At 53.3% G+C, this 24833-nt stretch overlaps 2 protein-coding genes across 2 annotated transcripts; one reads left to right on the forward strand and one right to left on the reverse strand.

Annotated features, from left to right (window-relative positions):
• The first annotated feature begins 395 nt into the window (after positions 1-395).
• PALM3 (paralemmin 3) lies at positions 396-8819 on the forward strand. Its single transcript, XM_044254044.1, has 7 exons — positions 396-576; positions 3020-3068; positions 4120-4200; positions 4753-4895; positions 5020-5104; positions 6704-6749; positions 6866-8819. The coding sequence occupies exons 1-7, from the start codon at positions 536-538 to the stop codon at positions 8581-8583; spliced, it is 2163 nt and encodes a 720-aa protein (XP_044109979.1). The 5' UTR covers positions 396-535; the 3' UTR covers positions 8584-8819.
• IL27RA (interleukin 27 receptor subunit alpha) lies at positions 8770-24663 on the reverse strand. The gene is made up of 14 exons (XM_044254046.1): positions 24548-24663; positions 23961-24078; positions 20633-20790; positions 20387-20544; positions 18815-18974; positions 18640-18713; positions 15710-15893; positions 15427-15615; positions 13482-13583; positions 13248-13406; positions 10547-10672; positions 10077-10170; positions 9801-9894; positions 8770-9674 (listed from the first exon to the last, which is right to left on the reverse strand). Exons 1-14 carry the CDS (start codon positions 24639-24641, stop codon positions 9420-9422), a joined length of 1965 nt encoding a protein of 654 aa, XP_044109981.1. The 5' UTR covers positions 24642-24663; the 3' UTR covers positions 8770-9419.
• Between the last annotated feature and the right edge of the window lie 170 nt (positions 24664-24833).

Genomic DNA, 24833 nt, shown 5'->3' on the forward strand with positions numbered 1-24833 from the left:
GTGCTCAGCCTCTGGTCTCCAGAAACCCTTAGCCGAATCAGTCCCTCCCTCCCCACCCCAAAGCCAGGGTCCAAGAAGGGGCGATTAGTCATTTATAAGAGGATCCCACATGTGTGATGTGCCACGCTGGTGACCCTTGGTGGGCAGCTGGACTTAAGGCATCTGGGATGCCAGGGACAGTTGCCATCCTCTGGAGGGGGTAAGTGACTCCCCATTCTCACCCACACCCTGCACCATGCATGTGAGAGGGTGTTTGCTTCGAGCCAGCCAAGTGCAGCAAGGAGGCCAGTGGCTGGTAAATAATTTATCAGGACAGCTGATAGTACCTCCCCAGAACTGCCCGCCAGCCCCTAGCCCCCCTCGCGCCTCGTGCTTGCGTCTCCTGCCTCCTGGCCCAAACCAGCTGGACCAGCTCTCCCAGTGCCCTCCTGCAGCCCCCCCTTCCCACCAGCCAAGTCACAGCATCCAGGGACCTTCAGGCAAACGGGTGGTGGGTCCTGATCCTGGAGACCTGAAGGTGGGCTTCTGGGCAGAGATGGCCCTGCAGAGCCAGATGTGGTCTCCAGCCACACCCATGTAAGTGTCCGGGGTCAGGGGTGGGGGTGGCTGGTGGGTAGTGTCTGAGAGGGGTTCCTTGGAGGACACTGGCCTTTATTGGGGCGGGGGGGGTGGTGAGAGCTCCAGCCTGGCCTCTCTAAGGTCCCTAGGGGGAATGGAGAGAGGCGGCCAAACCCGCAGGCTCTTCATGTCCCCCTCCGCAGAGAGTCAGGTGGGAAATGTGGACCCCCACTTCCTTTTTTCAGAGATTTTCTGCAGGCAGTCTTGAAGCTCAAAGTCCAGCCTGGGGGTGGGGCTGTGACTGAGGGGGACAGTGGCGGGAAATACCAGGGTCCCTCACTCCCATGTTCTGCCTTGAGAAACATCCCTCCGTGTCCCAGGTGGGAAGAATTGCTTGAGATATAACAGAAAAAGTTAACAGCTCCTAAACTGGGAAAGATGATGGCAAAATCGGAACCTTAGTTCCTTAGTGAAATGGCCACCAGCTGTTCCTGGCGACAAAAGGCCACAGCCGTGAACTCCTATAGAGTTGGAGATTAACGCTATCAAACGGGGTGTGCAGAGGATTTTAATATTCAAGGTTTGAGGGTATTTTAAAGTAAGAGGGGGGAGGGGCTCCAGAGGTTTGTAAAGAGTTCTGGGTAAGCGTTTCCCCCCAGGGACCCCAATTTGGTTTCTCACTCTTTTGGGTCCCCCGTTGCATTATTCACCAACTACAAACCTGGTTGCTTAGCAATGGGAACCCGATCTCCACACACCTCCCCCCCAGCAAGGAAGAGGCAGGGAGATTACATCTTGGGAATGGGACAGCAGAGGGGGGAAGTTTAGTCCTCCCCCAAGGGCAAACTTATTAGCAGGGGGCCTGGGCTCCCTTTGGGATACCCTATTAAGCATGACATTAGCCCCCTAGGTCAACTGAAATCGGGAACCCCCAGGCTGATCTCTAGCCTCGTGGCTGCCAAGAAGAGGATGTCTAGACCCCTCTTAGCTGCAGTGTTTCTAGTGTTTTGGGCCTGAGACCCCTGAGTTCTGATCACCTGATTCAGTGATCTTAGATGAGTCTTTTCACCACTTCTTGGAGCCTCAGTTTCCCCATCCATAAAATAGGGCCAATGGTACTATTGCCTCCCAGGATCACTGGGAAGATTAAATGAATTGCTAGAGGCAAAGCATTTAACAGCACCTGGCACACTGTACGTGCTGGCTAATCATGGTTGGCTGGTTTTATTCTCAGAATAGCAACTCAGCAAAGAGTGGACTAGTGTCTCAAGATCAGGGCAGGGAGGGAGAGGCAGAAGTGACTGTGGGAGTCTATCAGAAACCCTCTAGAGCCCTTAGAGCACTATAGGAAGTAAGCCCTGCATTATTATGTCTTCATGGTGTGGCCAGGGAGGATTTGGGGGGGGGGCCAGCAGAGTTTGGGCAGTGTAGCTAATGCTCACCCAATAGAGTTAGTGCTCAAATTAATAAATGTTTGAGGGCTTGTCCTGTGCTGTCCCCCCAGGGCTACATATCAGGGACAACAGGTAAATAGATAGATCCTTCCAGATATTGTCCTGTGAAGCCCATTCACATAGTGGGCACTTAATGCACATCTGTGTATAGGTTCATGTGACAAGGACTGTCCCACAGAAGGGGTGGCTCTGTAGGCTGGGAAGCAGGAATCCTGGGGTCCTCCATGGAGGTCAGTGATGGGGTGAGCTCAGGTTAAACCTTAAACACCAAGACCCCTCTGCCTCCTCCCAGCTCAGAGTCCAGTGCTAGGCTACATGACCTGGTAACCTTTGCTCCCAGGGAGGGGAGTTGGCAGGTAGCTCCAGAGTTACCATGGCAATGACATGTGTCCACCTTGGGATGGACACTTTTCTCCCCAGATTCTCTCATCCCCCAGGGCTGAAGGTATCTTGGGTAGGAGCCCAGAGGTCTGGAGAGGGTGTGGAATTGGAAAGGGACACACAGCATGTTAGGGGCCTGGCAGGATTTGAGAGTGTCTGTAGGACAGCCTTGGACTGGTTCTTATAATTAACCATAAACATTATTAATCACGGGAATTACTAACATTATTAATAATAAATGACACTACTGTTTTTGGAACACTATGTCCTGTTTTTTCCTGCATGGATATTTCCTTGCAAGGGCACCTCTCTGCAAGGTGAGAATCAAGCTATCCCAGCCTATTTTACAGATGAGGAAACTGAGGCTCAGAGAAGAGATGTCAGGCCTAGGAAGAGCCTTAGTTTAACTTGTCTGTGGTCTCTGCTCTACCCCCACCCTCCAAAGAACCCCTGAGCTCTCCCCCAACTCCTTTCAGTTGCAAAGGGGAAATAGAGGAAAATGCCGGGCTTTGGTTGGTTTCCAAGCAGCTCAGGGATCTTGGCTCAGAGAGGGGCATTCAGGAGGTGGCCGGATGTGGGCCTGGCCCTGGGAGACCCCCTCCGCAGTCTCTGCCTTTTCCCCACAGGCCCATGGTCGAGAGCTCCCTCTACCGGCAGCGGCTAGAGGTCATCGCTGTAAGTGAAGCCCTCCTACTGCACTCCACCCGGCGTCCTGGGCCCTCCTACTCTTGTCCCAGGTCTCTTCCTCAACTCTCTCTCAATCTGGGAAGCAGGCTTGACGCTGTGAAGTGTGTGTACGTGGTGGGGAGGGCGGGAAGGCACCCTCAGCTCCAGCCCTGCCCAGGGCACCCCACCGAAATCCTCAGGCCCCTCCCTCTGCTCCCTAGTTCGTCTATCTGGCCACCACCACCCCCAGAATGGTGAGGTTGTGTAGCCTACACTCCCAGAATCCACATCCGATGCTCCATTTTGAACCCCTGTCTCTCAAACACCCCATGTCTGAACCCCATCTCTTAGACCCTCATCTCTGGATCCTCATCTCTCTAGATCCCATCCCTGTGAACCCCCATCTTATTAATCCCTATGTCTCTGATCTCCCTCTTCTGCACCTCATCTTTCTGGACCCCATCTCTACACCCTGGTCTCTCTGAACCCCCATCCTCTGACACCCATATCTGTACCACATCCCTCTGAACCCCCATCCCACTAACTCCCATCTCTCAGCCCTTGACTTCTGCATTTCCATCTCTCCGGACCCCATCTCTACGCCCCAGTCAATCTGGACACTCACGACGGCACCTCTCCGGACTCCCCAGCGCACAGTCCCCTCCCTCTGATATCGATATCTGGACCCCCATTTCTCTGAATCCCTCTCTCTGTAACTCCATATCTCGGACCCTCACAGCCTGGTCCCCCTTGGAGATCTCCATTCCAAGGCCCCGTCCCCACCCCCTTCCACAGACCCCCCGTTCCGCGCGGGCGAGGCCTCCGCAGCATCCCGGGCGCGGCCGGCCCCGCCCCCGCCGCCCCGCCCCCACCCGCTGCTGAGTCAGCGCCTCCGCAGCCCCCTCCCAACCCGGGGCCCCGACGTGCGCTCCGCGGCCCCGCCCGGCTCGCAGCCCCGGGAGCCCCGGGAACCCCCGCGAGCCCCGCGGAGGAGGGAAGGCGGAAAGGGAGGCGGCGGCCCCGCCCGGCCCGCGGGCAGCTCCCGGTCCTCTGTGCGCAGGAGAAGCGGCGGCTGCAGGAGGAGATCCGCGCCGCGCGCCGGGAGCTGGAAGAGGAGAAACTCCGCGTGGAGCGGCTCAAGGTTGGGGGCGGGCAGGGGCGCCTGCCCAGCCTGGGCAATGAAGTGGGGGTGCCTATGAGAGTCAGTTTGGGGGGAATCAGAGGAGCCTGTGTCCAATTTGGGGGAGCAATTGGGGGCATGGCTTCCAGCTTTGGGGGGGCATTCTTCCTCAGCCTGGGAGGGTAGGTGGCGGTGGTGGTGATGGGACATTTGTACCACCTTTGGGGGCAGAGTATGGGAACAGTGAAGGTGTTTGCCCATCTTGGGTATAGGGAGGGGCCAAAAGCGATTTCACCTCTGGGGGCGCCTGTCCCATGCTGGGAGGGGTGGGGAGATGATGGGTGTTTTGTTTTAGGCTGGAAGAGCTATGGGCTGGTAGTGGGGGTCTGTCCCACCTGGCAATACTGGGGGTGCACAGTGAAGGCATGTATCATATTCCCACCCTGAAGGAGAAATGTCTGCCCCATTCCGGGTGGTTTTGGGCAATAAGAACTCTTCTCTGCCCCGGGGATTAGGAGGGTACCGGACATGGGGTGGGGTAGTCGTTACGCACAGCTACCTTCCCATGCCCAGAGGAAGTCTCTCCGGGAGCGCTGGCTAATGGATGGGGCGGCTGAGGGGACGGAGCGGCCGGAGGACTCCACCTCGGAAGACCCCCAGTCACCCGAGGGCCAGGCTCAGGCCCGAATCCGGAACTTGGAAGACAGCTTGTTCACGTGAGTCAAGCCCCTGCCAGCCAGGCTAGGCCAGGTCCCCAGGTCCACCCCAAGGAAGCGGCCAAGGGGGGGGGGTAGCATTGAGCCTGGGGTCCTGGCTCCCAGCAGCTCCTCTCTTCCTCAGACTCCAGTCCCAGCTGCAGCTGTTGCAGAGTGCGTCCACAGGTGCCCAGCACAAGCCCTCAGGGAGGCCCACCTGGCGCAGACAGGTGAGGGGCTGGGGAGCCAATGGGTGGGGGGGAGGCAGCCAGCAGGGACAAAAGCACAATTTCTCCAACGGCAGTTTCACCACCGAGTCCTCTGCTATTGCTCAGCTCTGTGGTCTTGGACAAGTCGCATTTCTTGCTCCAGCCTCAGTTTCCCTATGTCCAAAATGAGAACAGCAGCAGCACAGGGCGGGAGGAGGTGAGGGGGAGGGTCAAGATCATGGCTTCGCACCAGGAACAGGCCTGAGGAAGAATTCTGCCATAGGATTGCTCTTAAGGCCAGAACGAGAAATGTGGTGGGAAAAAGCGGAGGGGGGGAGGGTAGGGGGCAGTGCTCGTGGAATGTGGCCTCAGAGTGGGAAGTGGGTCACCATGAGATGCTCTTGTGATTGGAGGCATCCACACGGGCTTTTGTTTTAGCAGCACTTTTATTAAGATACGGTCTGCATGTATGCTACGCAATACACAGGCTTTTGACAACCTTACATTAAAATCTGGATCTCTGGGTTGTCCCCGAAGTCCAAAGATCTGCCAACATTTGTGCCTGGCCATAGGGAAGAGCAGGGGCCACAACCCCTGGCTCTTCCTGGTGCCTTAGCTTAGCTCCCAGATGCCTGTTTCAGGGCACAGAGGGAGAAGCAGACTTGTTTATGGATGTGGGAAGCAGCACTTGTTAGGTTTTAAGCACTGGCTGGGAGTTCCTTGCCAGAGAGGTGGAAGAAAGGATTCCTGACCCATGGGAGCTCACCATCCAAGAGTCTGTGATGGGGGAGCCCTGGGCAGGGGAGGAGCACGGAGGAATCACCTGAGTAAGGTTGGGGGTTCAGGGAAGGCCTCCTGGAGGCAGTGCCATATATATTGAATCTGAGTGGGAACCAGGCAAGAGTGGAAAGGGAATTCCAGGCAGAGGAAACAGCCCACATAAAGGCCTGGAGGCTGGAAAGGGAATAAGATCAGAGAACTATGAGGAGATCCCTGGGGCTTGGCTGCCCCTCCACTCCCCTCCCTGAGCCCATTTTCATACTTTCGCACTGTCCCTCCCCACCCTGCCCCACTCCAGCTATGCTGAGCCTCTTTTCCAGTCCTTGAACTTGTGTAGCTCATTGCAACCCCAGAGCTTTTGCACCTGCTTTCTCCTCTGCTTGGAATGCCCTTATGTACCTCTTGACTCAAGGCTGTCTCCTCCTACCTTTTGGGTCTCTCTCTGTTCAGTGTCACTTCCTCGAGAGCCCCTCCTCCTGCTTATTTTTTTTCTGCCATAGTCTTTCTCACTCCCTGGCATTACATATTTGTTTTTGTTTATACCTTACCCCCCCTGGAATGTAAGTCCCCCAAGCAAAAGGCTTAAGTGTCCCTTGTCCACCGCAATCTTAGTAGGTGACAGAGTAGGCCCCTAATACAGAGCTATTGGCTCACAGACACAGTATTGATAAGCACCTAATGTGTGTGAGGCCCTGGACCAGGTGAGGAAGGCTGAGGGTTTGATCCTGAATGTGATGGCGGGGTGGGGGGGGTGCATTGAGGATGTTTTGAGCAGGGGAGGATACCTGCATGCAGGTACAGACACGGGCTGGCCTGACCTTGTCTCTGTCATCCCTGCAGGGTCACCGACCTCTCTCCCAGCCTACCGTGGAGGCAGGTCCCACAGGTAGGTGCTTGTGCTCCAGGTCTGGGGGTCCCAAGAAGAGGGGTCTGAATCTAGGGGGCCAGAATCTCACTCTGTCGCCCCCTGTTTCCTCTCCTTTCCTCCTCTCACTCCCCAAGACCACGCTGATCTGAACAAGAGAGCCTCCCTACCAGCTGGACCAGTGGACACATCTCCAGAGTCCCCCTCAGAGGCCAGAGATGAGGCTGTCAGGGCTCTGTCAGCCCTGAGGCTGTTCCCTGAGGCAGCAGGGGCCTCCTCAGAAGCCAATGGCCCCTGCCCTGGACTCAGCCCCCCTCCAGAGCAGGAGCCTAGTCAGGCGCTGGCAGCATCCAAGGGGGGCGTGGACGAGGCCAAAGGGGGTGTGGTGAAGGTGGTATGGGAGGGGCTGAGGGCCACGGAGGACTGTGCCACGGCGGCCACTGGCCCAGAGCTAGAGGCTAAGGTAGAGGAGATGGTGCTGGAGGCCATTGGGGACAGGCAGGAAGCTAGCTGCCCAGAGCTCCCATCCTGGGTGAAGGAGGACAGGGGCATTGTGGAGGTGGTCTGGGAGGGGGTGGGAGGGCCAGACAGTGGGGACTCAGAGGCCACAGGGGAGCTGGGCGGGGGCCGGAAGGCTGCGCAGGCCAGCTCACCGAGGCTTCAGGTGAGACTAGAAGGAGCAGCTCCTGGAGAAGGTGTTCCCAGGGGCAGCCCTGATGGGCCAGGGGGCTCTGGAGGAGAGGACGGGTCTTTCATTTGGGTGGAGAGGGTGACCCTCAGCGAGGACTGGGAGGAGCTGGGGGTGGAGGGATTGGAAGGGCCCAGGATGTGGGGACAGGGGGGAGGACCTGAGAGTCCACTGGGGGCAGAGAGGGGGGCAGGGGAGGAAGCTGGGGAGGCAGGGAGTGGCCAAGCAGAGGAACCAGTGGGCGGAGGAAAGAAGTGGAATGAGGAGAAGGCAGGGACAGAGGAGGAAGGAGCAGACATATCTGTGATGGCAGACAGGGAAGGAAGCAAGGACTCCTTGGAAGCAGAGAGGAGGGGGGGTGAGGACAAGCTGGGGACAGAAAGGGAAGCAGCTGAGGAACTGTTGTCAGTAGCAAGAGAGGCAGTTGAGGGACCTTTGAGGGCAGAGAGGGGAAGAGACGAGGAGCCATTGCAAGTAGAGCTGAAAAGTGCAGAAGAGCCAGAGGCCGAGAAGGAAGATGAGGGACCATTGGGAGTAGAGCAGAAAGGAGATGAGGAAAAGCCAGAGGTGACTGAAGAACCAGGGGCGTTGGAAAGAAAGGAAGGCGAGGAGTCACCGAAGGTAGAGAGGACAGGAGGTGAGGTGCCACTGGAGGCCGAGAAAGGGGGAGGTGAGGAGTCGCTGGAGGCCGAGAGAGGGGGAGATGAGGCGCCACTGGAGGCTGAGAAGACCGAAGCAGTCAAGGAAGATCTGAGTCTGGAAGAGCAGAGAGAGTCTGAGGGTGGACAGGAATGTCAGGCAGAGGAGGTGAGTGAGGCAGGGGCTCCCGTGGGGGCCATGGAAGAGTCAAGGCCAGAAGAGGAAGATCCACAGCCCCAGGAGAAGCAGGAAGGCTCCCTGGAGGAGGGATCTGTAAGGCCCCAAACCCCTGCTGAGGGCCAGGGCCCCTCGGGGGACACCACCCCCCTCCTGGCAGAGACCCCAGCCCCAGAGCAGCCTGCCGAGTGCCAGCCACTGCTTCGGGCGCAAGGGCCTCGGGCCAACCCCAGTGCCCGGCCTGTGCCCACCTATGCACCTGCCCGGCAGCCCGAGCCGTCTGCCCCTCCCGAGGGCGAAGAGGCAAGCGGTCCTAAGCAAAAGACGTGCCAGTGTTGTGCGGTCATGTGAGCCCACGCCCTCCACCCCACGTCCGGCTCCTCTCACAGCTACCTCGGCCTCTCGGCATCCAGCAGCGGGTCCCCGGCGCAGACAGGGCGCCACCGGGCTGGCTGGGCCACCTGGGAGCCAGCTGGCCCGCACATCACCTCCTCCCGGGCTTCTGGACGCTTCCCACTGCCTGTGACCCTGGCCCCCTTCTACGACAAAGCCTTTATACTTGAAAATAAAACGTTCAAGCATCTGGACAGTCTGAGCGTGTGTGCTCTTGGCACGGGTCCCCCTCACCACCTCCGGGGGGAGAGCAAGGGCTTCACTCCCGCTGGCGTCAGGGAGTCGGTGTGAGCAGACACGGCTGCTGGACACAGCGCCCCAGCTACGGGAGCTACAAAAACGTACAAGGGTGTTTCTCTGGGTGGCTTGGAGTCACAGAGTCACACAGTCACTTGGGAACGGAGGTTCCTTTCCTCTTCGTGGTCTGCCTTCTCCCGTACAGTTAAGGCGGGATGGCAGGCACGCCGGTGTCCAGCTCATGGGCAAGGGTAAGTGTGGAAGAGCCCAGACCCCTCTGGGCCTCATCTGGGCATCAGCCCGCAGCACTCCTGCCTGCAGTCCGTCGGCAGGAACTCCATACGGGGCTGCGCATGGCTGCAGGTGGGCAGCGGGGACGCCCAGCTGCCGTTTCTGTTAACAGCAGCAGGACAGATCTGGGGAGGCAGCTGCCACTCGATTTCATACACGTTCCTTTGCTCCCTCCTCCATCCATATACTCCCCAGAGGGCCAGACCCTCCCTCTGTAGGGGTCCTTCAACCTGTTCTTCCTGGCTGGGTGTCCTCAGGCAAGTGACTCAGCCTCTCTGAGCCTCAGTGTCTTCGTCTGTCAAATGGGCACCCCTCTCCTGGCCTGGGCTGGGTTCAGGCCGGAATTTGGGAACTGGGGGTGGGCCCAGAAGGCCCAGCTCCTCGGGAGTGGGCAGGAAGTGTTTCTCATAGCCAGAGCCCAGCTGGGTGGAGGTCTTGGGGGGCTCCATAACCGGGAGCGGCTCCATCTCCTCCACTTTCAGGATGGGCAAGTCCCTGGGGGGCTGAGCCTGAGGCACCTCCTGGAAAGAAAAGAGACAGGGATTCTGTGTCCCCATTCTCCCCAGCCTGCTCCCACCCACTCCCCGCTGACCCCCTCATTCGCCAACCTCCCAGACGGCCCAGACAAGCCAGGCTTTTCCGCTCACCTCCACGTGGGGCTGGCCGCAACTGCTATTGGCCGGATCAGGAATCTTCTCCCAGACCCAGCGGGGCAGTACCTTATGCCGAAGGTGGAGGCACCTGGCAAGTAGGTAAGAGGGCAGAGAACCTCAGTGACCTGATACCCAGGCCCAGTGTGCAGCACCCAGGAATATCCGCAGAACCCTGACGCGCTCCCTTACTGCTTGACCCCCACCAAAGCTTAGCTAGTGTCCAACTGTCCTCCCCACCTGGGCAAAGACCCACATGTCTGACAGCCTCACCTTCTAGACGTGGCCAGGCTCACACCACAGCCGGTCAGGAGCAAGCCCCACAGGAGAAAGACACCCGGCAGAACTTTCCACTTCAGGCTGTTATCTGAGGCAGAGGGGCAGAACATTTGGATACCAGGGATGGGAGAGGGATCAGGAAAGGAGCACACATGGGGCTGGGTTTGGGTGCCGGAGGCAGGTAAAGGAGTGGGGCTCATGAGTGGGTAGGAGCTAAGGGTGGGGGAGATCTTGGGGTGGGAGTGGGGCTTGTGAATAAAACAGTCACGGGTCAGGGTCAGGGATGGGTGAAAGGGTCAGAGACACACTGCTTGATAATCCAAAGTATTTAGTAGGATCCGAATACCCCTGAGGCATCATCAGTAACGACCCCCAAGTCAAAAGATTGCTCACTCACTGAAACCCCTAGCTCCTTGAAACTGAGCAGGGCCCCTGCTATGGCAGTCCCACCCCCCACCCCTTACCTGGTAGGTGAAGCCGGAGGCTGGGACCTGGTGGCCCCTGTCCTGCGTTGGTGGATGCAGTCACCCACAGCTCACAAGGACCCCAGGGAAGGTCAGGCAGGGTGATGTTCCGGGTGCTGTGGCTCACTGAAGGACACACCCAGAGAGGTTGGGGAGGGAGTCAAATCCTACCTCAGGGCCTTTGCATGTGCTTCCTCTGTCTGCAACACTCTCCCCAGATATCCACATTTCTCCCGCCTTCAGGTCTTTGCTCAAATTTCACCTCCTCAGTGAGGCCTTCCCTGACCATTAGAAAGTTCACTCCACAAGGGCTGTATTCCCAGCACCTAGATCAGTGGCTGGCACACAGAAAGCCCTCAAAAATGATATATATTCAAACAAATAAAAGAAAGAATGAGCATCCTATTGCCCATATGCACATTAACCCAGTGAATGGAGATTCTCCGTAGGTGGGGAGAAGCACACCTCACGGAACTATATCTGTTTACTTATTTTTACTAAATGGTGCTTTTTTGCTTTTAAGCCAAAAGAGGGGTAGCTTTTCGGTTTGTTGTAGGATTATGGGAGACATGAACACTGATTGGGCTCTACTGCCATAGAAAGATGTCCAAAAAAAAAAAAAACAACAACAAAAAAGAAAGAAAGATGTTCGAGTTAAATCAGCAGGGGAAAAAAAGAAAGTTGCAAAACATCACAGTCATAAGAGATTCCGAGGCCAAATTATAGTCTTTAACACTGTCATCTTTTTAAAATAATAATCCAGGGGCACCTGGGTGTGATTAAGCATCCAACTTTTGATTTTGGCTCAGGTCATGATCTCAGGGTCCTCAGACTGAGCCCTGCATTGGGCTCCACACTGGGCATGGAACCGGCTTAAGATTCTTTCTTCCTCTCCCTCCTTTCTCCTTCTCTCCCTCCCAGAATGATAATGATAGGGGCACCTGGGTGGCTCAGTGGGTTAAAGCCTCTGCCTTTGGCTCAGGTCATGATCCCAGGGTCCTGGGATTGAGCCCCGAATTGGGCTCTTTGCTCAGCAGGGACCCTGCCTCTCTCCCTCTGCCTCCCTCTGCCTTCCTCTCTGCCTACTTGTGATCTCTCTCTGTCAAATAAATAAATAAAATCTTTTAAAAAATAAAATGATAATGATAATAATAATAATAAATGTATATATATTTAATAATCTAGATATGTGGCTCAGTCAGTTAAGCATCAGACTTTGGCTCAGGTCATGATCTCAGGATCCTAGGATTAGAGCCACGAGGCAGGCAGCAAGTGTCTGCTTCTCTCCCTCTGTTCCTCCCCCCAATTCATGTACACACACACACTCTCTCAAAAAAATAAATAAAATCCTAAAAAAAAAATAGAAAAACAAAAATTTTATTCTGATGATCCATACATACTTTTGTAATGTGCAATCATGGCAAAGTAATTATGTTAAAAAATAGGCTTTATCAGAGACAAATGCCAAAGCACTGATGTAATGAGGGGTAAAATGACACTGAAGACTCTAGAAAAAAAAGTGCAGGGGATAAAATGAAAGCAGATTGGCAGGAAGTAGTTTGTTGACACCTGTGGGCACACCAGGGTTTTAGTCTCCCTACTTTTGTGTGTGCTAGAATTTTCTATAATACAAAGTTAAAAATCTTCAAAGATAGGGCGCCTGGGTGGTTCAGTGTGTTAAAGCCTCTGCCTTTGGCTCAGGTCATGATCTCAGGTTCCTGGGCTCAAGCCCCACATTGAGCCCCACATCAGGCTCTCTACTCAGCAGGGAGTCTGCTTCCCCCTCTCTCTGCCTGCCTCTCTGCCCACTTATGATCTCTGTCCGTCAAATTAAAAAAAAAAGAAAAAAGAACACAACTCCTATCTCAGTGTTAATAGATACATGGAAAAATCTGGAAGCTGCATTATCAGTGTCAGCAAAATTATGAGAATGCTGGTATATTTTTTTTTAAGATTTATATATTTATTTATTTGAGAGAGAGACAGACAGAGCATGGTGTGGGGGTGGGGGGGATCCCAAGTAGGCTTCCTCCCAAGTGGGGAGCCCAACGTGGGGCTTGATCCCGTGACTCTGAGATCATGACCTGAGCCGAGATCAAGAGTTGGTTGTGCAACCAACTGAGCCACCCAGGTGCCCCAAGAATGCTGATATTCTCAATGACATATTCCTTTAATGTGTCAGCTATGGCAATAAGCACAGATAACTTTTATAATTAGGAACAAAAAAAGGAAATAAAAATATTTCTAAAAAGGAATATGCGTTCGGAGTAAAAATGTAGCCTATACCCAAAGGTATGAAAAAGAAAAGTCCTACATAATCCTGTGATCCTGTTGACATTGTGTGCAATTTGTTTTCACATTTGTGCCTCTGCTTTGCACAATGCCAGTTTTATTTTACAAAAATGGAACCATCTCATGGAGTTGTGTCATCTTTTTATCTTTTTCATTTAATGAACATGACAGGCATCTTTCAATATCAATAAATATAGATCAGAGACTTCAGTTTTAATGGTCAAACGACAGTCCATTATGTTGATAGCCACAAGGGTTATTGTCCACTAGGGAACAGACGACATCACAGATTTTCCCAGGCGCTGAGAGGGAACCAAAGGGGCCAATCGGGGGATGAGGGCGGGGTAGACTGATGGGTGGGTCTTGGGGGCGGGGCTAGGAGCCGGGGGCACGAGGCGGTGAAACTCACCATTCATGCAGACAGTAGGCTTGGTCCCGCTCTGTACATACACAGTGTAGTGAGTGAGATGGCCCCGGAGTTGATGTCTTGGGACCTCTCCCCAGGCTATGGCAGGGGTCCCTGGAGGGGCATCCTGGAGTCGCCAAAGCACCGGCCCAGCTAGGGGCACTGGAGAGAAAGCCAGTGGGTTAAGGCCAGCTAGAGTTCCAGGGGGTTCCCCCATTCTCCAGCTCCACTACTTACCCAGTTCCTCTCTGAACCTCCAGACTGAGGGGGCAGGGGCCACGCCCCAAGGAGAGACTGCTGTCACTGTAATTCGGTAGGGGACCCCTCCTTCAAAATTCCCTGGTTGGTGGAGGAGAAAGACAGAGTTGGCTCTCCCTCCCCTACTCATTTTCTACTCGGTAGACGTCTTCATTTGGGTCTTCTGAAAAATTCGTTGAGATAAATATTTGGGTAACAGTAATTGTTCTGGTTGGTAACCCCAAGAATGCCAACAGGGCAGCTGGGAAGTGAAATAGGGAAAGAAAGGCCGCCAGTAAATGAGAAAAGTTCCCAATGCAGGCATTGGAAGCTCAATCCCGCTGGCGACCTCTGGGAGGCAGCAGAGAGCAGATGCCGGAAAGTGAGGCGAACCAAGGAGGGAGGAAGCTGGGATATTTATCCACCAACACTTAGTAATTGGTGAAGAGCTGCATCTGGGGCGACTTAATTCACCAGCACTTCCAGACTGCTTCTCAGATGGGCAAAATACTTCAGTGACCAGAGAAAGCCTTCAAGCCAGGAAAGATGGGTACCAGAGGCTGGGAGATGCTCAAACACCAGGCTATGGGTGGGGCCTGCACACCACCCATCATGGTGGGTGAGGGTCCTGAGGTCCCTTCACAAAACCTACTGCTGCTGCCTGGCCTTCCCCAAATGGGAAATTTCCAGAATCAGGGCTCCTCCTTCCTTAGGAAGGACTCTGCCCTTCCTAAATGTTTCACTCAATACCTTTTCATGCTCTTCCAAGTCCTTTACACTAAGGATGGGCTCCCCAATGCCACACCCCAGCCCAGAACTCACTGTAAGTCCCCAGACCCGAGTAGCCAACAGCCCCATGGACACCTCCATTTGGATGAACATCTCCAACACAAGGTATCCAAGTAGATCCCCAAAATTCTGCCCCAGGACCTCCAATCGGAACCTGCCTGCTTCTTTCCCTTCCTCAGTTCCTACCTGGTATGGCCCTCACCCCTTCCCTGGTCCATTCCCCCTGAGAGCAGGCAGAGATCACCTGTAAGCAACAGAGTCAGGGCATATCCCTCCTCTGCTCAGAACTCTCCATGGTTCTTACCTCACACACAGCAAAAGCCCAAGTCCCTCCTGTGGCCCACCAGGCCTTGCACAATTTGCACAATTTGCACAATTGCACCTCCCCGCCCTCATCTCCTCCCGCTCTCCCCCTCACTCATTCCACTCCAGCCATGCAGGCCTCCTTGCTGTTCTAACACATCAGGCACTTTCCTGTCTCTGGGCCTTTGCACTGCCTGTTCCCTCTTGCTTTTCCCTCAGACTTCCTCATAGCTCCCCCTCTCGCCTCCTTCAGGTCTTGGTTCAAACGCTGCTTTTCCAGGAAGGCCTTTTCTAAAAACCTTTTTTTCTAAAATAGCAACCTCCCTCCTTCCCTTTGCCCTGTTTTATTCTTTATCCCCCCAATTGCATTATGGATGTACTTGTTTTGTTATTGTTTGTTTCACTGGGCTGCTCACTCCACAAGAAAGTCAGCTCCATGAGGATGGGGATGTTGCTTTGAGAGTGAGTGGTGTGATGGTTCAGGGCCTGGCTTTAGGGGCCTGAGTATGTGGTTCAAATCCTGGTTCTACCATCTATTTGCTGTGTGGCCTCAGGTCAGTTGCTTCACCTCCCTGGGCCTTTTTCTCCATCTCTACCTTAAGCAGGATAATAACAGAAACTTACTTTATAAGGAAGTTTGAATACTTTAATGCTGCTGGTAAGTGCCAATAGGCAACAGCTGCTGTCACTGCACACCAGTGTCTAAAACATGGCCAGGCACACAGTGAGTGATCAGTGAACACTGCTTGCAGAAATTAATGATATTTTAACCACAGCACTCCCTCCTGGAGGTCCACATGTCAGTCTGCTGGACAGGAGCTGGGATGGGAACCTAGGTGTCCCACGACCTCACCTGGCAACAGAGCACTGAGGTTCTCAGGGGGAAGCCGGATCCAGCTGAGGTCCTCCAGGCGATCCCCGTCTTGAGCCCAGTCCACCACGTGCTCCTGCAACTCCCCAGACCCCCGCTGCCAAGTCACCAGCAGCCCTGTGCTGCCCGCAATGCTGCTGACCACCACGCCTCGGGGGGCGAGATCTGGACCTAGATGGGGGTTGGAGAAGTCTTGGCTGTTCTCTCGGGAAGTCCCCGCCTCCCTCTCCAGGGCACCGCTCCAAGGAAATTCACAGCCTCTTACCCAGGCAGGCCAAAGAAAGGTTGGTAAGAGGCTCCCAGCTCGTGGCATTGATGGCAGACACCCCAACCCACTCGGCCAGGGCAGGGATGAAGGAGCTGCAGCAGGGAGCCGTCTTCTGGATCAGCTCCTGGCCTTCAGCCTGGAACCAAACTTTATAGCTCATCTGCACGCAGTGCCCCGGGTCCTGGGGGATGAGAGGAAGAAGGGGTTAGGATCTCCCATCTACCAGATCCACATCCTGTGTATCTCAGTGAGGGCCACCTCACAAACCAGTCAGCGGAATATTTCTGTTGGCTCCACTTTACAGATGAAGAAACTAAGTCTCGGGGGGGCTCAGTGGCAAAGGTGACATTAGAATACAGTTCCAGGACTCACACTAGGGGGAACTGAGTAAGACGCTCCCCTTGGATGCAAAAGTTAAAGGGGAGGTTACCAAAAACCCAGTAATCAAGAAAAATTATATTTTAATCAATCAAAAATCAAGGGCAAAGAACCCACGACAAACTAAATTTCAAGATCTGAAGTACGGACAGGATCTGACCCTGCCCTTATATGAGCCTGCCTTGCTTGCCTCATCCTAGTCTGTGTCCTGTGCAATTCTTTGGGATTTCAAAATTCCTACTGTTGTATAGAGGAAAAACTTTTGTAGATGATTATCCTGTCTAATAATGTTAACTGATCCCAGAACCAAACTCCTTTTGATGTACTAAGACAAAATCTTTGTGGGTGGGGTGGGGGGGGGACCCTGGTTTTAATGCTCACTGGATTTTTAAATATTCAGAATAGGGGCACCTGGGTGGCTCAGTGGGTTAAAGCCTCTGCCTTTGGCTCAGGTCATGAGGCCAGGGTCCTGGGATAGAGCCCTGAATCAGGGTCCTGGGATCAAGCCCCAGGGTCTCTGCTCAGCAGGGAGCCTGCTTCCCTTCCTCTCTCTCTGCCTGCCTCTCTGCCTACTTGTGATGTCTGTCAAATAAAAAAATAAAACAAAATCAGGGGCGCCTGGGTGGCTCAGTGGGTTAAGCCTCTGCCTTCGGCTCAGGTCATGGTCTCAGGGTCCTGGGATCAAGCCCCACGTCGGGCTCTTTGCTCAGCAGGGAGCCTGCTTCCCTTCCTCTCTGCCTGCTGCTCTGCCTACTTGTGATATCTCTCTCTCTCAAAAAAAAAAAAAAAAAAAATCATTAAAAAAAAAATCTCCTGTCTCAATAAATATGATCTTTAAAAAAAAATACTCAGAAGACATGGGGACTTTCTAGGCAGTTTTTATGATCAATTCGCAGCACAATCTCTGTTCTTTTTTTTTTTTTTTTTTAAGATTTTATTTATTCGACAGAGACACAGTGAGAGAGGGAACACAAGTGGGGGAGTGGAAGAAGGAGAAGCAGGCTTCCCGCCAAGCAGAGAGCCTGATGTGGGGCTCAATCCCAGGACCCCGGGACCATGACCTGAGCCAGAGGCAGACACTTAACGACTGAGACACCCGGGCGCGCCACAATCTGTTTTCTAATTAGAAAATTCTTTAATGTGCCCTGCATCACCTCACACCTTTGAAATCCCTGGAAACTGGATCTATGGCCTGACATGTGGTCAACTTTGGTAAATATCCTAATTATATATGGAAGAAAGGCATATTCTGATGTTTCCTATGTAAGTCCATTAGGCTGTTTGTTAATCACCTGTTCAAGTATTCTAGATCTTCACTTGTTTTCCATTTATTATGAAATCCCTGATGGGGTATATTAAAATCTCCTACAACGGTTGTGGATTCATGTATTTCTCCTTGTAGTTCTGTCAATTTTTGCTAAATGTATTTTAAAAGCCATATTATTAGGTACATACAGATTTAGTGTTCCTCTCACATTGCTGAGTTGCATAATTGCCATATGCAGTTACTTTATTTTCCCTTTCTCTTCCACAGAATATTACAATTAGAACACTTCATTATGTATTCATTAAGACACGAGAAAAATGGGTTATCTATGTATTTCATTTCAGCATAGTGAAGGGGTGTTAACAAAGTATGTGTTATGACGTAGACACTGAGGCTGTGAATTGGTGTGTCTCAACTCTGCCACTAACCAGTTGTGTGGTCTGAAGCAACCTCTCTGTGTCTCTCTTTTTTTTTTTTTTTTTAAGATTTTATTTGACACAGAGAGAGATCACAAGTAGGCAGAGGAGCAGGCAGAGAGAGATGGGGAAGCAGGTTCCCTGCTGAGCAGGGAACACAATGTGGGGCTCGATCCCAGGACCCCGAGATCATGACCTGAGCCGAAGGCAGAGGCTTAACCCACTGAGCCACTCAGGCGCCCCGGTGTGTCTCATCTGGGGCTTATCTGTAAATAAGCCTGTAAAATCTGTAAAGTCAATTAATATAAAGGAGCATGGAGGCTAGAACCTGGCACATAGTAAGAGGTCTGTGTTACATGTGGTTAAAATTAATATTAGATTGTGAGGCCCAAGAGGGTATGGGCTCTGTTGTTTTGTTCCTTGCCATTATTTACTGTGAGCCAGGGCCTAGCAATGCCTGGAACATAGCAGATGCTCAACGGATTTGGATCAGTGAGGACGGCTGCATCATTGTCTATCATCTCCTAATGTCATTCTGACACTAGCATCCAGCCCTGGAACACTGTGCTGTATTTTATGGAGCTGAGCCTAGACTTGCTTTCAAACCTCTGCACCTGCTGTTCCCCCCTGCTTGGAACATCTGTGCACACCTTCATGTCTCGGCTCAGATCTCCCAGAAGTAGCTGACATGGGTGGAGGCTAGCTCTGTGCCCAGCACTATGCCAGGGCCTCTCTGAGCATCCCCTCCTTGGAGCCTTGGAGCAATCTCAAGAAGGCGGCACTGGAACCGCCGTCTTGTTTACACTGGTGTTATCTGGGGTTTCCTGACGTGTGCAGAAAGAATGGAACCCCTCTCCATAGCTCACCTTCCACAGAAGCAGGGGCTCCTGTCTGCCTGGTGTCCCACAGAGGTTCCCAGATATCCATACATCTTTTGGAGCTGTCAAGGATGAGGGAAGGGGGTACAAATGAGAGCGGCCTAGTGGTACATACTGCCAGGAGGGGAGACGAGGTTATAGGGGCAAGCCTGGAGATCCTCACCAGAGGGCAGTGTCTGGAAGAACAAAATGGGGCTCCACTCGCTCCAAAGATTCTCTTCTTTTTCCATTCGGCAGCGGCCCCGCACCTCATAGCCAGTGGCCAGCTCCAGGTCCTGAATCTCAACAGGTGCCAGGGGAATGGACTTCAATTCCGGCTCCAGCTGGGGGATAGAGAGGAAAGAGCAATGAAGCCGAGGACTGAGTTGAGAGTACTTGACCCGATATGTCAGCAGACTCCAACTAGCCTGCTTTGTCCCAAACCCTGGGGTTCTCAGGACACAGAACTTTTGTATTTGAAATTGGGACAATCCCAGGCAAGAAGAAGAGACGAACTAGCCACCCTATGGGTCATGTATAGCAGTAGGTAGTAAATTTTATCATTATCCCCATTTTACAGTTGAGGAAAACTGAGGCCCAGAGAGGGGAAGTGACTTGCCCAAGGTCACAAAGCAGATGAATGCTGGAGCTGAGAGTCATAATCGGGCAGTCAGATTCCAAAGCCTATATCTCGGCATTTCTCTGAATTGCATGAATAATCACAGTGACAACTGTCTTCCACATGGCAAAGTTTTGCAGCTGAGACTATTGGTTATCCCTAATATCCATTCTCCCCTTTTTCCTTTGGAAATGAAAGCTCTGAATATCAGCTGGAAACACGGCTGTCAAGAGTAAGGACTCCATTTCCCAGCCTCCCTTACAATCAGGTGAGACCATGTGACTGTGCTCTGGCCAATGAGATATGAGAGGAAATGATCCTGGTAATTTCTGGGTTGTACAAAGTACAGGGGCTGGTCCCCTAACTCCTTCTGGGGTCTCCTTGCTCTAAAGTTCCCTTCCATTTTTCTTGCTGTGTGAGCTTGCTAAGGTGCTTAACTTCTCTGAGGTTGGCTCCCCCAGCTATGAAATAAAAATCTTACAAGCATCTACTATAGGGGCTCCTGGCGGGCTCAGTCAGTGGAGTATGCGACTCTTGGTCTTGGCGTCCTGAGTTTGAGTCCCATGGGTGGGGCAGAGCTTACTTAAAATAAACAAAAATTAACATACAAATAAATAAATAAAAGCATCTACTATAAAGGGAGGTGAGGAGGGACTCATCAAGATAATCCATGCAATTAGCTTGGAACCTGATGTATACCAGGTGCTCAGAAATGTCAGCTGCCTTTATTCATTATTTTGAGGTGTTTAAACTAAACCTTGCTCGTTATCTGTAAAATGGGTAGGTATAAAATGCACCCACTTCAAAGAGTTCTTGGAAGGGTTTCATAATTTTAAGGTTAATGTAAGCTATTGGAGAACTTCTATTCATTCACAACAATGTTTGAGGACGTTTACTGAGTTTCTCAAAAATTCCAAGTGGAATTTGGGATCGGGACTGCAAGGAATTTTAGATTATTTGGTGGTGGGGGTGATTTTTTAGCTGAACAAGATGCACGTACAGGCCTTTTGTGTGAGATGTGGACAGATCATAAGAACAAGTAAGGAACAGGTCCTGGGCTGGGTTTCTGATTTGGGGATAATGCCCTGGGCCCTGCCTGGAAGACAGTGAGGAGAAGGGGGGGTCCCTGACACTCACCAGGGTCCAGGCCGTCCCCTGGCATCTTCGGTAGTAGAACTGGCAGGCCATGACATTATGGGGTGGCCACAAAGGTGGGGCCCAATGGACAGTGGCCTCCAGGGGCTCATCCTCTGAAAAGTCCACGTCAGGGTACAGCCTGGGTGCATCTGGCTTCACTGAGGAAGGGGAGGCCAGGTGCATTAAGCTAGGACCTCAGGGACCACCCACCCCACATAGAGCAAACCCCCCCATCCCGCCGATTACTTCGGGTTTCCAGATTCACGAAGACTGGGGGCCAGAGAGGCTGGCCTGCCTTGGTACCCCAAACAAGCAGTTCATCAGACATGGTCAGCTGTTCCCTTGGAATGGTCACCCAGCTCTGCCCGGCGGGCACTGGCACGGTCCACGTTCTTTTGGAATGGCTGTGAGGAGAGATGTGGGAATGACGGGGTGTGGGGTATATCGGTGTGGGGCCAGAGCCATAATGATAACTCCCCTCCCTGGGTTCAAATCCCGGCTCTGCCACTTCAGAGCTGTGTGACCGTGAACAACTGACTTGACTTCTCTGTGCCTGTGTCCTCATCTACAAAACGAGGGTGATAGCAGGACCTGCTGAAGGGCTGGAGAGCGAGGGCAATCGATGAGACAATAAAAGGTATGTGTTTAAAACCGCACTGGCTGCCCAGTACATGTCATGAGAGCGTTGCTTACTGTGTTCATTGGCACCTGCTTATAAGTACGCCATTTGTCCTTACACAACTATCCAGTCAGCAGATACATACTGACAGGCCCTCTCATAGAAGCTGGGGACAGGGTTACAACCAAGGCGGGTGAGGACCTGCTCTCTGGAGCTGCTCTTCCTGTGTGGGAGGCAGAAACCCTAACGTATGTAATGGATGATAAAGAACATCATCAGGCCGGTGAGGAATGACAGTGCTGTTTCAGGTCAGAGATCTCTCAGAGGAGACTTTTGAACAAAGGCCTGAAGGTCATGAGGGCGGAGCCATGCAGTACCTGGGGGAAAGCATTTCAGGAAAAAGCAGCCTTCGGGGGTGCAAAGGCCTTGAGGTACACTCACGACTGTGTTTGAGGAACAGCAAGGAGGAGGCCCGCACGGCAGGAGTAGAATGAGTGAGGGAGAGAGCGGGAGGAGGCGAGGGCAGCGAGGCGAAAGGCAAACTGTGCAAGGCCTAGCAGGCCACAGGAAAGACTCGGGTTTTTACCCCAGTGAGGTGGGACCCCTGGAGGGCCGGAAGCAAAGCAGAGATATGCCCAGACACGGATGTTCACGGGCGCCCCCTGGCGGCTGTGGCGAAGAACAGACTGTGGGCTGGAAGGTGCAGGCCAGGGGCCCCAGGAGAGAAGGTGACTGACCACATGGCCCAGGTTAGCCATGGTGGATGGGGGCTGGACCAGGGTGGGTGCCCAGGAAGGAGAGCGCGTCAAATTCTGGATAATGTAGAAGGTGGAGCTAGCAAGGCTTGCTGACAGACCAGATGCGGGTGACAGTGAGCGGTGTTTAGGATATCCTGACGGATTAGATTTCAAAAGTTCAGAACAAGGCCTTCATAAAACAGCAGTAACAAAAAAAAGGCAGGTGCTGGTGAAGATGTGGAGAAACTGCAGCCATGGTGCACTGCTGGAGGGAATGCAAAATGTCATAGCTGCCGCAGAAAACAGTTTGGCAGTTCCTCAAAAAGTTAAACACAGAATTGCTATAGGACCCAGCAATTTCACTCCTAGACACAGGCCCAAAGAATCGGAAAACAGGAACTCAAGAACTTGACCGTGCATGTTCATAACAGTGCGAGTCACAATCGCCAAAAGATGAAAGCAAACCAAATATCTACCAACAGATGAGTGGATACCCCACACTTGATAGATCCATACAGTGGAATCTCACTTAGCCATAAAAAAGGAAGGGTGTTCTGATTCCTGCTACTACGTGGATGGACCTCAAAAACATACTAAGTGGAAGAAGCCACACATGAAAGGCCACATTTCTTATAATTCCATTTATAGGAAATGTTCAGAACAGGCAAATCCATAGAGACAGAAAGCAGGGTGGTGCTTGTCAGGGGCTGGTAGGGGGCAGGGGGAGGAGGATGAGGAGTGGCTGCTAATGGGGATGGAACTTCTTTTTGGGGTGATGAGAATGTTCTGGAACTAGACAGAGGAGGTTGTTGCACAACACTGTGAATGTACCAAATGCCACTGAATTGTTCATTGTTTGTTTGGGTTTTTAAGATTTTATTTATTTATCTGACAGAGAGAGAAAGGAAGAGAGCATGAGCAGGGGGAGGGGTAGAGGGAGAGGTAGAAGCAGACTCCCAGCTGAGCAGGGAGCCCGACATGGAGCCTGAGCCCAGGATGCCAGGATCATGACCTGAGCAGAAGGCAGATGCTTAACCAACTGAGCCACCCGGGAGCCCCCTGAACTGTTCATTTAAAAATGGGTTAGCTTTATGTGATGTGGATCTATCTCATTAAGAAAGGGGGAGGCCTTCTCCGACTCCTCCATCCTACACCATTTAAAACTAGGCCCCTCTGGAACGGAATGGCTGTGATGATTGCACAACAATGTGAATGTATTTGATGCCACTGAACTGAACACTAAAAATGGTTGAGAAAAAAAGATGGTAAATTTTATGAGTATTTTACCATCATTAAAAACAAACAAGGGGCACCTGGATGGCTTAGTCTGTTGAGTGTCTGCCTTAGGCTTGGGTCATGATCCCAGGGTCCTGCATCGGGCCCCTGCTTCTCCCTCTGCCTGCAGCTCCCCCTGCTTGTGCGCTCTCTCTCTGACAAATATATAGATAAAATCTATTTTAAAAACTCCCCAAAAACAAAAAACAAAAACCAGGTGCCCGGCTGGCTCAGTTGGTCAAGCGTCTGCCTTTGGCTCAGGTCATGATCCCAGGGTCCTGGGATTGAGCCCTGCATGGGGCTCCCTGCTCAGTGGGGAGCCTGCTTCTCTCTCTCCCTCTGTGTGCTTGCTCACTCTCTATTTCTCTCTCTGTCTCTCTCAAATAAATAAATAAAACCCAACCCACCCACCCCACTGTGGTTCCCACCTTTCAATGCCCCTTTTACTTCTCCCTCAAGTAGCCACATGTGAAATGAATTCGAGTTTGCAGCTGTGCTTCATCATGAGGGAACCTAGGTCTCCCCTTTACTCCACGAGGGACAGGCTTTCTGACTGCCTCTTTCATTGCTGCATCCCTGGCACCAGACCAAATTACCTTTCTATACCCTCAGAGAAGTTAGGTTACTTGCCTAAGGTCACACAGCAATGAAAAAAAAACCTTCTAATTATTAAGCAATTTCTCTTTGCTGATGCCTAATTCATTGAACCCTCTGAACGAACGCTGGGAGGCAGGTTTCTTTATCATCATCTTTTGATGGGGGGGGCGGTCGGTGACTGGTCTAGGGTCACACAACAAGGAAATGCTGAAACCTGGAATCAAGGGCTTGAGAGGGGGAGGGCTACGGAACAGAACTATTTGGGTCCTCTCAACCCGAGTATGCTAGGACCTGAGCGGCCACCCTCTAAAGCGTCAGTTTCCTCACGTCAGCCGGTTGTACTCACTACTTCTGGCTCTGGAGGTGCAGCGTGAAGGGTGCTCCCAGGTCCCCAAGAGCTTCCCACGAGCAGTTCAGATCGCCCAAGGGTCCAACTCCATAGCACTGCAGTGGCCCAGGGCTGTCTGGAGAGGGAGGCGGGGGTGGGGGTGGGGGTGCGCAGGGTGTCCGAGGGAAGGGGCTCAATTCCCCCATCCTGCACATCCCAGAACCTGAATTTCCCCCGACTTCTGCCAATTGTGCAGGGCGATCCGGGGGTCCCTTCCCGGCGAGAGCAGCAGGAAGGGGGCGATGGATACCCCTCCCCAGTCTTTGGGCATAACTCCTCCCCTCCCTGTGCCAGTCACATCCTGTTACCACCCCTAGAGCCTCCACCCCACCCGTGGGCCTCGGGCTCCCACCTCGCGGCCGACCCCCCACCCTCGACCCCGTGCGCCAACTCGTCTCTCCGCCCGGTCCCTGCCCGAGGAGGTGCAGAGGGGCATCTGCCCCTCCGGGGTTCGTTCCGCAAACTTGCGGTGCACACGGAGGCGCGGCGCTCTCGCGGCGATCGCGGCGGCAGGGCGCCCGACACGAGCTCGCTTCACAACTCACCCCGGGACCGAGTCCGGTGGCCCAGCAGCAACAGCAGGGGCAGCAGCACCAGCTTCGGCCGCGGCCGGAAGAGGGGGGCCCGGGGCCCCCGCATGGCGCCCCACCGCGCCCCCGAGTCCTGCCCGGCCCTGCCCGGCCCAGCGCGGCCGCGCCGCCCGCCCGCCCGGCTCTCCCGCCCCAACAGCGAGCGGCGAAGGGAAGCGTCGCTCGGCTCCCAGCCGCCTCCGCACCTTGCGCTCCGGGACCCCGCCCCTTCCCTCCGAGGCGGAAAGTCCCCCGCCGCGCC

The sequence above is a fragment of the Neovison vison genome, chromosome 6 (assembly GCF_020171115.1).
Source record: "Neovison vison isolate M4711 chromosome 6, ASM_NN_V1, whole genome shotgun sequence".
Lineage (NCBI taxonomy): Eukaryota > Metazoa > Chordata > Mammalia > Carnivora > Mustelidae > Neogale > Neogale vison.

Bases quoted from the DNA above. Each gene is read 5' to 3' on its own strand.
- PALM3 (XM_044254044.1), top strand. From the start codon at position 536: ATGGCCCTGCAGAGCCAGATGTGGTCTCCAGCCACACCCAT. The intron at 3,069-4,119 runs GTAAGTGAAGCC...CTCTGTGCGCAG, and splicing joins AGCGGCTAGAGGTCATCGCT to GAGAAGCGGCGGCTGCAGGA. The intron at 5,105-6,703 runs GTGAGGGGCTGG...TCATCCCTGCAG, and splicing joins GGCCCACCTGGCGCAGACAG to GGTCACCGACCTCTCTCCCA.
- IL27RA (XM_044254046.1), bottom strand. From the start codon at position 24,641: ATGCGGGGGCCCCGGGCCCCCCTCTTCCGGCCGCGGCCGAAGCTGGTG. The intron at 24,079-24,547 runs GTGAGTTGTGAA...CTCCCTCTCCAG, and splicing joins CCACCGGACTCGGTCCCGGG to ACAGCCCTGGGCCACTGCAG. The intron at 13,407-13,481 runs GTAAGTAGTGGA...CTTTCTCTCCAG, and splicing joins GAGGTTCAGAGAGGAACTGG to TGCCCCTAGCTGGGCCGGTG.